The sequence below is a fragment of the Bombina bombina genome, chromosome 9, assembly GCF_027579735.1.
Source record: "Bombina bombina isolate aBomBom1 chromosome 9, aBomBom1.pri, whole genome shotgun sequence".
NCBI lineage: Eukaryota > Metazoa > Chordata > Amphibia > Anura > Bombinatoridae > Bombina > Bombina bombina.
Genome location: NC_069507.1, coordinates 15932876 through 15950311, shown reverse-complemented (window position 1 = coordinate 15950311; position 17436 = coordinate 15932876). Strand labels below are relative to the sequence as shown.

At 44.2% G+C, this 17436-nt stretch overlaps 1 protein-coding gene across 1 annotated transcript in view; it reads left to right on the top strand.

Annotated features, from left to right (window-relative positions):
* The first annotated feature begins 14601 nt into the window (after positions 1-14601).
* The window catches only part of MCU (mitochondrial calcium uniporter), a 215491-nt gene continuing 212656 nt past the window's right edge, over positions 14602-17436 (top strand). The window contains exon 1 of the mRNA XM_053691918.1: positions 14602-14753. Within this exon, the coding sequence (XP_053547893.1) occupies positions 14643-14753 (111 nt within the window). The 5' untranslated portion in view covers positions 14602-14642. The remainder of the gene's footprint in view (positions 14754-17436) is intronic.

Below are 17436 nucleotides of genomic sequence, written 5' to 3'. Positions count from 1 at the left end.
AGACACCCTAGGGTATTTCAAATGCTGGTATTTTAACACTTTCCATGCACTAATTCAACCACTAGTCTTTGTCAAACTTTTAGGTAGTCATTTTTTTGCATTATTTTTCACACACATTGTACTTTAGGCATATATTCTCAGTCCCTGTTATGTGTTACTGCCAAAAAAAACCTCAATATGTATTCAACAACATCTCCTGAGTACAGTGATACCCCCCATGTATAGGTGTGTCGGGTTCTCTGGGGGCTAAAAGGCCTTAATTTTAGGGGGCGCATTCCAGTTTTTCAACTTGGAATTTTCACATCTGTCATCATGCACCCATGTCCTATTTGGGACATTTCTGAAGCCGGCCAATGTAAATTACCCCCATCAAACCATATATTTTTGAAAAGTAGACACCCTAGGGTATTTCAAATGCTGGTATTTTAACACTTTCCATGCACTAATTCAACCACTAGTCTTTGTCAAACTTTTAGGTAGTCATTTTTTTGCATTATTTTTCACACACATTGTACTTTAGGCATATATTCTCAGTCCCTGTTATGTGTTACTGCCAAAAAAAACCTCAATATGTATTCAACAACATCTCCTGAGTACAGTGATACCCCCCATGTATAGGTGTGTCGGGTTCTCTGGGGGCTAAAAGGCCTTAATTTTAGGGGGCGCATTCCAGTTTTTCAACTTGGAATTTTCACATCTGTCATCATGCACCCATGTCCTATTTGGGACATTTCTGAAGCCGGCCAATGTAAATTACCCCCATCAAACCATATATTTTTGAAAAGTAGACACCCTAGGGTATTTCAAATGCTGGTATTTTAACACTTTCCATGCACTAATTCAACCACTAGTCTTTGTCAAACTTTTAGGTAGTCATTTTTTTGCATTATTTTTCACACACATTGTACTTTAGGCATATATTCTCAGTCCCTGTTATGTGTTACTGCCAAAAAAAACCTCAATATGTATTCAACAACATCTCCTGAGTACAGTGATACCCCCCATGTATAGGTGTGTCGGGTTCTCTGGGGGCTAAAAGGCCTTAATTTTAGGGGGCGCATTCCAGTTTTTCAACTTGGAATTTTCACATCTGTCATCATGCACCCATGTCCTATTTGGGACATTTCTGAAGCCAGCCAATGTAAATTACCCCCATCAAACCATATATTTTTGAAAAGTAGACACCCTAGGGTATTTCAAATGCTGGTATTTTAACACTTTCCATGCACTATTTCAACCACTAGTCTTTGTCAAACTTTTGGGTAGTCATTTTTTTTGTGTTATTTTTCACACACGTTGTACTTTAGGCATATATTCTCAGTCCCTGTTATGTGTTACTGCCAAAAAAAACCTCAATATGTATTCAACAACATCTCCTGAGTACAGTGATACCACCCATGCATAGGTGTGTTGGGTTCTCTGGGGGCTAAAAGGCCTTATTTTTAGGGGGCGCATTCCAGTTTTTCAACTTGGAATTTTCACATCCCATGCACCCATGTCCTATGTAGGACATTTCTGAAGCCGGCCAATGTAATTTACCCCCATCAAACCATATATTTTTGAAAAGTAGACACCCTAGGGTATTTCAAATGCTGGTATTTTAACACTTTCCATGCACTAATGCTTTGTCAAACTATTAGGCAGTCATTTTTTGTGTGTTATTTTTCACACACGTACTTTAGACATGAATTCTCAGCTCCTGTTATGTGTTACTGCCAAAGAAGACCCCAATATGTGTTCACCAACATCTCCTGAGTACAGTGATACCACCTATGCATAAGTTTCTTGGCTTGTTCGGGGGGTGTAATGCCAAATGTCCAACATGCGTTTGTGATTTTTTTTTCACATTTAACATATTTTCTTTGCCTATTGTCTTTTTGGGGGTATTTTAACATACCCCAATTTATTTGTTTCCATGAATGTGCATATTTTTGAAATGTTGACACCCCAAGGTATTGTATATGGTGTGCTTTGATGCATTTGAAGTAACTGTTTTAGCTAAAAAAAATTGGAGAAAGTGTATGGTGGCATTTTTTCAATTTTCATTTTTACACACACATTGCTTTTTGACTATGATTTAGGAGAGACTGTTGTAAGTTAGTGCAAAAAAATACTTCAGGTTGTTTTCTGCTAGGCACCCTGAGTACACCTATGCCCCCCATGCATAGGTTTGCCAGGATTTTGGGAAGGTTATGTTACAATTTTATGACTTGTGATTTTAGTTATTAAGTGAGAGTATTTCTTCTGATAGGCCTATCTTTAGTTTGGGGCCTATTGTAAACCCCACTTTTATTTATTGCCATGAATGTGCATATTTTTGAAATGTTGACACCCCAAGGTATTGTATATGGTGTGCTTTGATGCATTTGAAGTAACTGTTTTAGCTAAAAAAAATTGGAGAAAGTGTATGGTGGCATTTTTTCAATTTTCATTTTTACACACACATTGCTTTTTGACTATGATTTAGGAGAGACTGTTGTAAGTTAGTGCAAAAAAAATACTACAGGTTGTTTTCTGCAAGGCACCTTGAGAACACCTATGTCCCCCATGCATAGGTTTGACAGGGGTTTTTGTAAAAAAAAAAAAAAAGAACAGCCCCATTTTAGAAAAAAAAAATATATTAGTGAAATGTAAAAATCTGGCAAATTAAAAGTAAAAAAATAACAACAAAAAATTTAACAGTAAACATAACAAAAAAAAAATAACAGCAAATGTATTTATTTTTTAAAAATTGACCATTGTATGGTACCGCTTGAAGCAGTCCCCAATGCAGAGTCCAGGCTGTCCAGGGCAATCAGGACAGTGATATACAGTGTCCCTTCTCTGCCCCCTCTTGGTACAGACTCTGCATTTTTTTTGTGGTCTCTGCTTTGCGGCAGTAGGGGGGATTTGAAAAATAAAATGAGTAGCCCCAACTCTGCTCTCTCCCATCACCGCCCGGGGAGCAGGTGCATCATGGTACAAAATCCCCGAAATGATCTGGAGCTGAAATTGTAAAAAAGTCTGTTTCATTCCGGGGTTTGCTTTTTTGAACAACAAAAAAGCGTTGTGGGTTGCAATCTGCATTAGGTAAATTGCAACCTTTTTGTACCAGGCCCTTGTCTTCCGCATAATTAGGTAGGGCTGCAGCAGCTGATCTGCCAGATCAACCCCACCCATATGTCGGTTATAAGACTTGATGCACACTGGCTTCCTTATGATCTCAGCTCTGCCAGGTACAGAGACCGCCACCGTCCTCTCTGTGTGGATGGTGGTAAGAAGGTATACATCCTTCTTGTCTCTGTACTTAAGTGCCAACAGCTCCTCTTGGCGCAGAGCTGAGGTCTCCCCCCTTCGTAGCCGGGTGCGTACAAGTTGTCCTGGGAAACCTTTGCGGTTCTTTTTAATAGTACCGCAAGCTACTGTATCAAAGCAATACAGTAGCTTGAACAAAAGGACACTTGTATAAAAATTGTCTAAGTACAAGTGATACCCTTTGTTCATTAGGGGTAATATCAGGTCCCAGACAATCTTGCCAGTGGTTCCCATATGTTCTGGGCAACCTGGAGGGTCAAGGTGGCTATCCTTTCCCTCATACACCCGGAAGGCCTGAGTATACCCAGTCTCGCTCTCACAGAGCTTATACACCTTTACCCCATACCTGGAGCGCTTGGAAGGAATATACTGCTTGAATCCCAGCCTTCCCTTATACTTCATCAGGGATTCATCAACGCATATATTCCTTCCAGGTGTATAAGCCTCTGCAAACCTGGCAGAAAAGTGGGTAATCAGGGGGCGGATTTTATACAGCCTGTCAAATTGGGGATGCTCCCTAGGGGGGCACAGGCTGTTGTCGCTGAAGTGCATGAAATGAAGAATCATTTCATATCTCTGCCTCGACATACTCTGGGAGAAAATGGGGGTAGAGCAGATGGGGCTACTGCTCCAGTAGGAGCGAACGGAGGGTTTCTTTATGATGCCCATCAGCATAGTCAATGCCCAGAATTTTTTAAATTCTGGCACATTGATGGGGGCCCATTGCTGCTTTGCCAAATATGTTTCAGGCTTTGCAGCACGGTACTGATGGGCATATAAATTAGTTTGGGCGACAATGTTCCCCAATACATCATCACCCAGAAACACCTCCAGAAACTGTTGGGGGCTAAAACCTGCCACATCTATATTTATGCCAGCATTTGCTGTGAAGGGTGGGATATCTGGCCTCTGGAGATGAGGCGTTACCCACTCTTCAGCGGCAATGGCAGCAACACGCCTCCTTCTAGCAGGGGGGCTGGCAGGGGGGCTAGCAGGGGGGCTGGCAGGGGGGCTAGCAGCCACAGATACATCACTATCAGTTGAGACTGCATCTAATGATGTATCTGAGCATATGGCAGGGTCAAAATTGGGGTCTGAGTCAGACATAGAGGCATCTGACTCTGACGCAAGGATGGCATACGCCTCCTCAGCACTATATCTTTTCTGTGACATTTTTGTATCTGTCACAGAAAACCAAAATTAATTAATTAACTAAATGGCCTTTGGTTTTTTTTTTTTTTAAAAGTACAGCTATGCTAATGCCAGTGATTTATAGCGATCACTGGCAAGCTAGGGGTTAAATACTCTTTAAATTAAATTAGCTAAATGGCTCTGAAAGGAGCCTTTGGGTTTTTAAAAAATTACAACAACAAAAATTAACCCCTAAAAAAATGCACAGACAGCAAAAAAGTACAGCTATGCTAATGCCAGTGATTTATAGCGATCACTGGCAAGCTAGGGGTTAAATACTCTTTAAATTAAATTAAATTAACTAAATGGCCTTTGGGTTTTTTTTAAAAAAAAGTACAGCTATGCTAATGCCAGTGATTTATAGCGATCACTGGCAAGCTAGGGGTTAAATACTCTTTAAATTAAATTAAATTAGCTAAATGGCTCTGAAAGGAGCCTTTGGGTTTTTAAAAAATTACAACAACAAAAATTAACCCCTAAAAAAATGCACAGACAGCAAAAAAGTACAGCTATGCTAATGCCAGTGATTTATAGCGATCACTGGCAAGCTAGGGGTTAAATACTCTTTAAATTAAATTAGCTAAATGGCTCTGAAAGGAGCCTTTGGGTTTTTAAAAAATTACAACAACAAAAATTAACCCCTAAAAAAATGCACAGACAGCAAAAAAGTACAGCTATGCTAATGCCAGTGATTTATAGCGATCACTGGCAAGCTAGGGGTTAAATACTATTTAAATTAAATTAGCTAAATGGCTCTGAAAGGAGCGTTTAGGTTTTTAAAAAAATACAACAACAAAAATTAACCCCTAAAAAATGCACAGACAGCAAAAAAGTACAGCTATGCTAATGCCAGTGATGTATAGCGATCACTGGCAAGCTAGGGGTTAAATAGTCTTTAAATTAAATTAAATTAGCTAAATGGCTCTGAAAGGAGCCTTTGGGTTTTTAAAAAAAAATACAACAACAAAAATTAACCCCTAAAAAAATGCACAGACAGCAAAAAAAAGTGCAGCTGTGCTACTGCCAGTGATTTATAGTGATCACTGGCAAGCTAGGGGTTAATGGCTCTGAAAAGAGCCTTTGGATTTTAAATTTTTTAACAAATAAAAGAAATAAATATCTCTCTGCTGAAATACAGGTCTCTCTCTCTCTCCAACAAAATAGCAAGTGAGGAGAGGGAGGGAGATCCACACTGATCAGAGTCAATATTTACAAATATTGACCTGATCAGACAAATGGGAGATTTTATTATTATTTTTTTTTTTTCTAAGAAGGCTCAGATTGGGTGACCCTAGCTTGCCCCTATGGTGAGACAGGCTAGGGACACCCCCAGAGGCCCCATGATGCACCGGGCATCGCCATTTTGGAAGCCTCATGGGGGAGGGGGGGGGCTATATGTGGGGGCTTTTTATTTTATTACCGTTTTTTTTTTTTTTTTAATTTTTATTTAATTTATTTACTAACTAAGTGCCTCGACCCACCGAGGCACTTAGCACACTAGCAGAGCATCGGAAGCGTGTCCGATCGCTTCCGATGCTCTGCTGCACTGCCGGGCTCCACGTGGAGCAAAACCGGAAGTGATCACTCAAGGGGGAGTGATCGCTCCGGTCCCGGCACTCCGTAACAGCACTGCAGGGATGCCCAGACATCGAGGCATCCCTGCAGTACTGTAATAGTGCCTGGAAGCGATCTTGATCGCTTCCAGCACTCACTTTAGCCGAGGACGTGCAGGGTACGTCGTCAGGCGTTAACTGCCTTTTTTTTTCAGACGTACCCTGCACGTCCTCGGTCACTAAGGGGTTAAGAAGAGATACGTGAAATACAGGATGAATCTTCAGGGTGTCCGGTAAAGCCACCCTGTAGGCAGTAGAACATACCTTGGAAACAATCCTAAATGGTCCAATGTATTTAGGACCCAATTTAGCACAAGGTTGTTTGAGTCGAATGAATCTGGTGGAAATCCAAACCTTGTCTCCAGTGTGAAATGAAGGTGCCTTACGGCGTTTGCGATCAGCAAATCGTTTATACTTTTGAGAAGAGAGGAGAAGAATGTCCCGAATCTTCTTCCAGTGTTTACAGAGATTCTTCACAGTTCGATCTGCTCCAGGAACTCCAGAACCCCCAGAAGACATAGGAAAAGTTCTAGGTACAAATCCATAGGCTGCCTTGAAAGGAGAAGTCTGTAAAGAAGAATTGAAACAGGAATTGTAAGCAAGTTCTGCTAAAGGAAGAAGTTGAGACCAATTGGAATGCTGATGATTAACATAGTGCCTGAGAAAGGATTCAAGAGATTGGTTTACCCGCTCAGTTTGACCATTGGATTGAGGATGATGGGCAGTAGAAAGTGATATGGTAACTCCAAACTGTTTGCATAGAGATTTCCAGAATCTTGAGATAAATTGAACTCCTCGATCAGAAACAATGTCCAAAGGAAAACCATGTAATCTGGTGATATGGAGTATAAACAGTTCAGCGAGTTTCTGGGCAGATGGTAATCCAGGTAAAGGAACAAAATGAGCTGCTTTGGAAAATCTGTCTACCACAACCCATATGGTCTTGTTTCCGGCAGAAATAGGAAGATCTGTAATAAAGTCCATGGAAACATGAGACCAGGGATAATATGGAACAGGCAGAGGTTGTAAGAGTCCAAGAGGTAAACAAGAAGACTGTTTATTAGAGGTACAGGAATGACAAGCTGCAACATAATCCTTGACATCTTTGACCATAGAAGGCCACCAGACATGTTGTTTGAGTTTCCACAAAGTATTACGTACTCCTGGATGTCTAGACAAAATATTATCATGAGCCCAACAAAGAAGTTTGAGGCGGAATTCTGCAGGTACAAACAAGATTCCAGGAGGTATGTTATAGGAGGAAGGAATAGAGGCTTGAACAGACTGTAATTCTTGGAAAGGAAAAGTAGACAACTGAGCTAGAACTTTAGCAGGACGGAGAATGGGTTCAGAATCCAATAATGTAGAATCAGAGGCCAGAAATTGTCTGGATAAAGCATCCGCTTTAGTGTTCTTAGAACCAGGAATATAAGAGAGGACAAAATTAAATCTGGAAAAGAACAGAGCCCATCGGGCTTGACGTGAGTTGAGACGTTTAGCAGTATGAAGATACAGAAGATTTTTATGATCCGTGAGAATAAGAAATGGTTGAACCGTGCCTTCAAGCAGATGTCTCCATTCTTCCAAAGCCATCTTAGTAGCTAACAGTTCCTTGTTACCGACGTCATAATTCAGTTCTGAAGAATTAAACTTCTTGGAGAAGAACCCCACAGGAAGAATTTTGCTAGTAACAGGATTTCGCTGAGATAGCACAGCCCCAGCAGCGATCAGAGAAGCATCCACTTCAAGGATGAATTGGAGACTCGGAACTGGATGGCAAAGAATAGGAGCCAAAGTAAATGCAGACTTCAAAGATTCAAAGGCCTGTAAGGCTTTATCAGACCAATGCTTGCAATCCTGACCCTTCTTAGTAAGAGCTGTAAGGGGTGCCGAGATGTTAGCAAAGTCTTTTATGAATTTACGGTAGTAATTGGCAAACCCCAGAAATCTCTGAAGAGATTTTAAGGAAGTTGGTCTAGGCCAATCTATAATAGCCGACAGTTTGTCAGAATCCATCTTAAATCCAGACGGTGAAATGATGTAGCCCAAGAAATGAATAGATTCTTGATGAAAAAAGCACTTTTCAAGCTTGGCAAAGAGAGAATTTTCACGTAATCTCTGGAGTACTAGTTTAACATGATGAACGTGATCCTGTCAAGTCCGAGAATAAATCAAAATATCATCAAGATAGATAATGACGAATTGATTAAGATAGTCTCTGAATATTTTATTAACAAAATGTTGAAAAACTGCAGGGGCATTGCATAACCCAAAAGGCATAACTAAATATTCAAAGTGCCCGAACCTAGTGCTGAAGGCTGTTTTCCACTCGTCCCCTTTACGAATCCTGACCAAATTATATGCCCCACGAAGATCCAATTTGGTAAAGATGGAAGCACCCTGGAGACAATCAAACAATTCGGGAATGAGAGGAAGAGGATAACAATTCTTTATTGTAATCTGATTAAGAGCACAATAGTTAATGCAAGGACGAAGACCTCCATTTTTTTTTCAACAAAGAGGTAATATTTAAGAATCTTTCTTAGAAAAGACATCACAAAAAGAATGATATTGTACAGGCAAGGAATCAGGAATGTCCAAAACTGCTACAACTGTACTAGAAGGTTTGGGAGTATTCTGAAGACACTGTTTAAAACAAGAAGATCCCCAAGTAACAAGTTCCCCTTTAGACCAGGAAAAAACCGGACCATGAAGTTGAAGCCAAGGAAGTCCCAAAATTCAAGGAAACTGAGGAGAAGAGATGATGTCAAAACAAATGGTTTCCGAATAAAGTACTCCTACAGACATGAGAAGTGGTATCGTAGAATATTGAATGATTCCAGAACCTAGGGGTTGACCACTGACAGTAGTGACCTTAATTACTTGGCTCTTGGAAAGCAAAGGAATCCGAAAAGCATTGACAAAATCCGCATCCATAAACATTCCTGCAGCTCCAGAATTGATGAGTGCTTGAGCCTGGAATTTGGTGTTGCCAAAACGGAAGGTGACTGGAACAAACAGCTTGGGATTGAGGGTAGAAAAAGATCTTTGGCTTAACTCAGTCCCTCTTTCTGGAGTTAAGCCCTGGCTTTTACTGGACGGGTTGGACAATCTTTTAACATATGCCCCTTAATACCACAGTAAAGACATAGTCCAAGATTACGCCAACTGAGACTTTCAGCTTCAGATAACTTAATTGCACCAACCTCCATGGGTTCACTTGATTCAGAGATAGAAGTATTCGGAGCAGGAAGGTTTGGTGAACGAGACATAGGACGGAAAATAGATTTGATAAAGGATCTTCTGTTATGGTCACATTCATGGAGACGCTCAGAGTAACGAGCATCTAACTTGATACATAAATTGATGAGTTCTTCTAGAGAATCAGGAAGATCCCTATAAACCAGTTCGTCTTTTAAACGATCACAAAGACCTTTACGAAACGCTGCACGCAGGGCCCCATGATTCCACATAGTTTCAGCAGCTAAAGTCCGGAATTCTATAGCATATTGTACTACAGAAAGAGAACCCTGCCTTAAATCTAAAAGTCCTGCTTCGGCAGCCGCTGACCTTCCAGGTTTATCAAACACGGAAGAAAATATGGATACAAAAGTGTCAATATCGTGGAACAAATGATCATCCTTTTCCAACAGTGGAGAAACCCAAGCCAAGGCTTTACCCTTCATAAGAGAAATCAAAAAGGTGATCTTGGAGGAAGAGGAAACAAACATCTGAGGATTATTTCTGAAGTGAAGAAGGCACTGATTAAGAAATCCTCGACAGTCTTCAGGATTGCCGTCATATTTATCCGGTAGCGGAATTCTGGGAATTAACTGTTCTGCAGGTTGTGGCGGATTAAACGCAGGGTTAGAACTGGCCGCAGGAACAACAGGTGTTGCAGAGACTTGTGAAGGTGGAGAGAGATTATGCAAAGGAGCAGTAATTTGATCCAATTTTGAATCCAGGGATTGCAGGTGTGCAGAGTGGGTTCCAAGAAGCTGTCCCTGTAGAGCCACAGCTCTGGATAACTCACCAGGGTCCATTATATGGCCTGTTTGTAATGTCAGGATAGGTTAAGTACAGAGTTAGACCCAAATGCTAGAATGAGGTTTGTAAACACCCTAGCACTGTGAGTATATACCAGGACCTGACCCTGCGACAGCTACAGTAATATACTCACTGAAATAAACTGGAAGTTGGCACAGCAGGGTCAGGAGAAGAAACTTTGTGTAGATAGGGTTAACCAAAAGAGTAATCAAGCAAGCAATATCCAGCAACGTGTAATCAGGCAGGTAGGGGTTAACCAGTAGAGTAATCAAGCAAGCAATGTCCAGCAACGTGTAATCAGGCAGATAAGGATTAACCAATAGAGTTATCAAACAAGCAATGTCCAGCAACGTGTAATCAGGCAGTTTGGGTTTAATCAGTAGAGCTGTCAAACAAGCAATGTCCAGCAACGTGTAATCAGGCAGTTTGGGGTTAACCAGTAGAATTGTCAAAAAAGCAATGTCCAGTTATCAGGTATCAGGCAGGAAGGGGTTAAGCAGGGTTGAAGTTAAACAAGCCAGCAATTCAAATATAATAAGTTCAAACGGTACTCACAAGCCGGGTAATGAGAACAAACAGGCACCGAGGAGAGGAGACGCCGGAATAAGAAGACCTTCTGACGTCAGCAGAAGGGGCCGGTGCGACACAGGGTTGCTAGGCAACCAAGGAAGCGCTACCACACCGACACATGCAAGGAGGAGAAAGCGATCAGCCCACACCACTACACCATTTTATTAACAAAAATCGGTATCACCGTTTATATTATATTTTCTAATTATATTTTTTACAATATATTTTTTAACACTATATTTCTCTACAAAAATATATTTCTTCTATTCAAGACTGAGCCTCTACAACTCTAACATTGCGTATCGCATTCACATAAATGCTTCACCAGTCATATTTATTCAGTTAACTAGACTTACAAATCAAATTCTAGCTCCCCTTATCTGTACCTTCCCTGTGACAGCTCCTGTTCCCTGTGACTCTGCTGTTCTCCTTGTTCCTGATTCCGGCTCGTCTGACTACTCACTTTGGCTCCTGACTCGGCTCGTCTGACTACCAGCTCTGGTTTTGATTCCTGGCTTGTTATTTTACTTGTGGACTTTTTATTATTGTTTGCTATTAATAAAGGTGTGATTATTTTTGCACTTCTCGACTGTCACCCTGACAATATCTCTCTTATGCAGACACCTTCAGTGCCCTATATCTCTCATATACAGATGCTCTCAGTGCCCTATATCTCTCTTATACAGATGCTCTCAGTGCCCTATACCTCTCTTATACAGATACCCTCAGTGCCCTATATCTCTCTTATACAGATAACCCCCGGTTGCCCTATACCTCTCTTATACAGATACCCTCAATGCCCTATATCTCTCTTATACAGATACGCTCAGTGCCCAATATATCTCTTATACAGATGTCCTCAGTGCCGTATATCTCTCTTATACAGATGTCCTCAGTGCCCTATATCTCTCTTATACAGATATCCTCAGTGCCCTATATCTCTCTTATACAGATGCCCTCAGTGCCCTATATCTCTTATATACAGATACCCTCAGTGCCCTATATCTCTCTTATACAGATGCCCTTAGTGCCCTATATCTCTCTTATACAGATGCCCTCAGTGCCCTATATCTCTTATACAGATGCCCTTAGTGCCCTATATCTCTCTTATACAGATGCCCTCTGTGCCCTATATCTCTCTTATACAGATACCCTCAGTGTCCTATATCTCTTATACAGACACCTTCAGTGCCTTATATCTCTTATACAGATACCCTCAGTGCCCTATATCTCTTATACAGACACCTTCAGTGCCTTATATCTCTTATACAGATACCCTCAGTGCCCTATATCTCTTATACAGACACCTTCAGTGCCTTATATCTCTTATACAGACACCTTCAGTGCCTTATATCTCTTATACAGATACCTTCAGTGCCCTATATCACTTATACAGATACCCTCAGTGCCTTATATCTCTTATACAGATACCTTCAGTGCCTTATATCTCTTAGATACCCTCAGTGCCCTATATCTCTTATACAGATACCCTCAGTGCCCTATATCTCTTATACAGATGTCCTCAGTGCCGTATATCTCTCTTATACAGATGTCCTCAGTGCCCTATATCTCTCTTATACAGATGTCCTCAGTGCCCTATATCTCTCTTATACAGATGCCCTCTGTGCCCTATATCTCTTATATACAGATACCCTCAGTGCCCTATATCTCTCTTATACAGATGCCCTTAGTGCCCTATATCTCTCTTATACAGATGCCCTCAGTGCCCTATATCTCTCTTATACAGATGCCCTTAGTGCCCTATATCTCTCTTATACAGATGCCCTCTGTGCCCTATATCTCTCTTATACAGATGCCCTCTGTGCCCTATATCTCTTATACAGATACCCTCAGTGTCCTATATCTCTTATACAGACACCTTCAGTGCCTTATATCTCTTATACAGATACCCTCAGTGCCCTATATCTCTTATACAGACACCTTCAGTGCCTTATATCTCTTATACAGACACCTTCAGTGCCTTATATCTCTTATACAGATACCTTCAGTGCCCTATATCACTTATACAGATACCCTCAGTGCCTTATATCTCTTATACAGATACCTTCAGTGCCTTATATCTCTTAGATACCCTCAGTGCCCTATATTTCTTATACAGATACCCTCAGTGCCCTATATCTCTTATACAGATACCCTCAGTGCCCTATATCTCTTATACAGACGCCTTCAGTGCCTTATATCTCTCTTTTACAGACACCCTCAGGGCCCTATATCTCTCTTTTACAGACACCCTCAGTGCCCTATATCTCTCTTTTACAGACACCCTCAGTGCCCTATACCTCTCTTTTACAGACACCCTCAGTGCCCTATACCTCTCTTTTACAGACACCCTCAGTGCCCTATACCTCTCTTTTACAGACACCCTCAGTGCCCTATACCTCTCTTTTACAGACACCCTCAGTGCCCTATACCTCTCTTTTACAGACACCCTCAGTGCCCTATATCTCTCTTTTACAGACACCCTCAGTGCCCTATATCTCTCTTTTACAGACACCCTCAGTGCCCTATATCTCTCTTTTACAGACACCCTCAGTGCCCTATACCTCTCTTTTACAGACACCCTCAGTGCCCTATACCTCTCTTTTACAGACACCCTCAGTGCCCTATATCTCTCTTTTACAGACACCCTCAGTGCCCTATACCTCTCTTTTACAGACACCCTCAGTGCCCTATATCTCTCTTTTACAGACACCCTCAGTGCCCTATATCTCTCTTTTACAGACACCCTCAGTGCCCTATACCTCTCTTTTACAGACACCCTCAGTGCCCTATATCTCTCTTTTACAGACACCCTCAGTGCCCTATATCTCTTTTACAGACACCCTCAGTGCCCTATACCTCTCTTTTACAGACACCCTCAGTGCCCTATATCTCTCTTTTACAGACACCCTCAGTGCCCTATATCTCTCTTTTACAGACACCCTCAGTGCCCTATACCTCTCTTTTACAGACACCCTCAGTGCCCTATATCTCTCTTTTACAGACACCCTCAGTGCCCTATATCTCTCTTTTACAGACACCCTCAGTGCCCTATATCTCTCTTTTACAGACACCCTCAGTGCCCTATATCTCTCTTTTACAGACACCCTCAGTGCCCTATATCTCTCTTTTACAGACACCCTCAGTGCCCTATACCTCTCTTTTACAGACACCCTCAGTGCCCTATACCTCTCTTTTACAGACACCCTCAGTGCCCTATATCTCTCTTTTACAGACACCCTCAGTGCCCTATATCTCTCTTTTACAGACACCCTCAGTGCCCTATATCTCTCTTTTACAGACACCCTCAGTGCCCTATACCTCTCTTTTACAGACACCCTCAGTGCCCTATATCTCTCTTTTACAGACACCCTCAGTGCCCTATATCTCTCTTTTACAGACACCCTCAGTGCCCTATATCTCTCTTTTACAGACACCCTCAGTGCCCTATACCTCTCTTTTACAGACACCCTCAGTGCCCTATATCTCTCTTTTACAGACACCCTCAGTGCCCTATACCTCTCTTTTACAGACACCCTCAGTATCCTATACCTATATCTCTGTTATAGTTATACAACAGAATCAGATGCCCTGTCTCGCCCCTCATCTTTAAATAGTAAGACCAGTAGATGGGCGTGTCCTCTCGTGATTGGCAGAAATCAGACTCCGCCTCTCTCGGTTTTCCTTTAGCCACTGTGTGGCTTCTTAGCCCCACCCATTGACCAATGCGGCCCCTTCAGGCCCACCCAACAGCAAGCCCCGCCCAGCTGTCACGGACGCCCCTTTAGACCCGCTGCGCTGTCCCATTGGTCTCCGCCCCGCGCCTCTTGCTGTCCTCCCATAGGCAGTTCCAGGTTTGAGTGGCGTGCTTTTGCCCCGCCCCCCGCGCTGCCGCTTGTCAGGCTCCGGAGCGGTGCCAATTGAGCGATGGCGGCCAGTGCAGGACGGTCTCGGCTGCTGCTACTCTCCCGGAGCAGTGGGGGGCTGGCAGGCGGCTTCCCCGGGCTGGGTGGTGCCAGACATCGGCCGCACCGGACGGTGAGTCACTGGGTGGGGTGTGACGTGTGGTGCGAGAGAGTGTGAGGTGGGACAGGGAGGTTCCCGGTACTGACAACCGCACTGGGACTGCTCCGCATGCTGGGACCCGCTACTGACTGACAAGCACCGGTACCTGATACTGACTGAAACATATACCCAGTGCCACAAACTGTCCCGCGTCACTCTGGTACCTACTATTGACCTGAGCCAGCATCAGCCTGACTGTGGCATTTGCCCTGACTGCCTGACTGTGGCATTTGCCCTGACTGCCTGACTGTGGCATTTGCCCTGACTGCCTGACTGTGGCATTTGCCCTGACTGCCTGACTGTGGCATTTGCCCTGACTGCCTGACTGTGGCATTTGCCCTGACTGCCTGACTGTGGCATTTGCCCTGACTGCCTGACTGTGGCATTTGCCCTGACTGCCTGACTGTGGCATTTGCCCTGACTGCCTGACTGTGGCATTTGCCCTGACTGCCTGACTGTGGCATTTGCCCTGACTGCCTGACTGTGGCATTTGCCCTGACTGCCTGACTGTGGCATTTGCCCTGACTGCCTGACTGTGGCATTTGCCCTGACTGCCTGACTGTGGCATTTGCCCTGACTGCCTGACTGTGGCATTTGCCCTGACTGCCTGACTGTGGCATTTGCCCTGACTGCCTGACTGTGGCATTTGCCCTGACTGCCTGACTGTGGCATTTGCTCTGATTGCTCGACTGTGGCATTTGCTCTGATTGCTCGACTGTGGCATTTGCTCTGATTGCTCTGACTATGGCATTGCTCTGACTGTGGCATTGCCCTGACTGTGGCATTGCCCTGACTGCCTGACTGTGGCATTTGCTCTGACTGTGGCATTTGCTCTGACTGTGGCATTTGCTCTGGCTGCCTGACTGTGGCATTTGCTCTGACTGTGGCATTTGCTCTGGCTGCCTGACTGTGGCATTTGCTCTGACTGTGGCATTGCTCTGGCTGCCTGACTATGGCATTGCCCTGACTGTGGCATTGGCCTGACTGTGGCATCACCCTGACCTGGTCAATGATTTTCAGCTGGGGGCATGATTGTGCATCTGAGTTTTGTTGGAGACTAAACTGTGTAAACTTTAAAGTGTTTTGATGTCACAAAGTCTAGTACTGTCCTGAATCCTCTGATATATTTTATTCTGTGCATGAGTACTTAATATATCACATGCACAAAATGTGCTGTGTGGTGCCCATAGGCCAGGCTGTGCTGCCTTTGCTGTGGGGTGCCCATAGCCCAGGCTGTGCCGCCTTTGCTGTGGGGTGCCCATAGCCCAGGCTGTGCCGCCTTTGCTGTGGGGTGCCCATAGCCCAGGCTGTGCCGCCTTTGCTGTGGGGTGCCCATAGCCCAGGCTGTGCCGCCTTTGCTGTGGGGTGCCCATAGCCCAGGCTGTGCCGCCTTTGCTGTGGGGTGCCCATAGCCCAGGCTGTGCCGCCTTTGCTGTGGGGTGCCCATAGCCCAGGCTGTGCCGCCTTTGCTGTGGGGTGCCCATAGGCCAGGCTGTGCTGCCTTTGCTGTGGGGTGCCCATAGGCCAGGCTGTGCCGCCTTTGCTGTGGGGTGCCCATAGGCCAGGCTGTGCCGCCTTTGCTGTGGGGTGCCCATAGGCCAGGCTGTGCCGCCTTTGCTGTGAGGTGCCCATAGGCCAGGCTGTGCCGCCTTTGCTGTGGGGTGCCCATAGGCCAGGCTGTGCCGCCTTTGCTGTGGGGTGCCCATAGGCCAGGCTGTGCCGCCTTTGCTGTGGGGTGCCCATAGGCCAGGCTGTGCCGCCTTTGCTGTGGGGTGCCCATAGGCCAGGCTGTGCCGCCTTTGCTGTGGGGTGCCCATAGGCCAGGCTGTGCCGCCTTTGCTGTGGGGTGCCCATAGGCCAGGCTGTGCCGCCTTTGCTGTGGGGTGCCCATAGGCTCAGGCTGTGCCGCCTTTGCTGTGGGGTGCCCATGGCTCAGGCTGTGCCGCCTTTGCTGTGGGGTGCCCATGGCTCAGGCTGTGCCGCCTTTGCTGTGGGGGGCCTATGGCCCAGGCTGTACTGCCTCGCTGTGGGGGGCCTGCTCCCTTTTAATGTTACACACCTAAGTTGTTTGCCTTATCCACTGTACTGACTTGTGCTGTCGTATGGTAACTTATATCTGTACTGCACTCTCTTGATCCTCCTGCAGCTCCACTCCAGCTGTTCCTTCTACCTCTGATATCTCTGTCTCCTGACGGTTCTCACCCTCTCCACTTCATCCCCTATGCCTGTTCACTTTCTGCTTGTGTCACACCTGGCATTACCCATGGTGTATATGCTATGATAGTAAGCACCAAAACATACTGGGACACTTGTTCTGGGCAGTACTTGTTTTGCAAACTGAGGCGACAATAAAATAAAATCTTTTTAGTATCTTAGTTTAACCTTATGGGAGTGTTTAGTTTTGTAGACTCATGCATGGGAATAATGTATTTATAGGGATTGTATTATTTGGTTGCCTCACTTGACACTGCAGAATTGACTATACACATCCATAAGACATGAAGAAGCACTGGACTGAGAGAGAGAGCATGTGGGGCACTATAGAGAGAATGCAGTGTTCCCACTATAGACAGGAGAAGGGGCGTCCCTCAGAGGAAGAATGTAGCAGTGGCACAGATTGTGCAGGGAGTGCTGTGTGGTTACAGAGCTTGGAGTT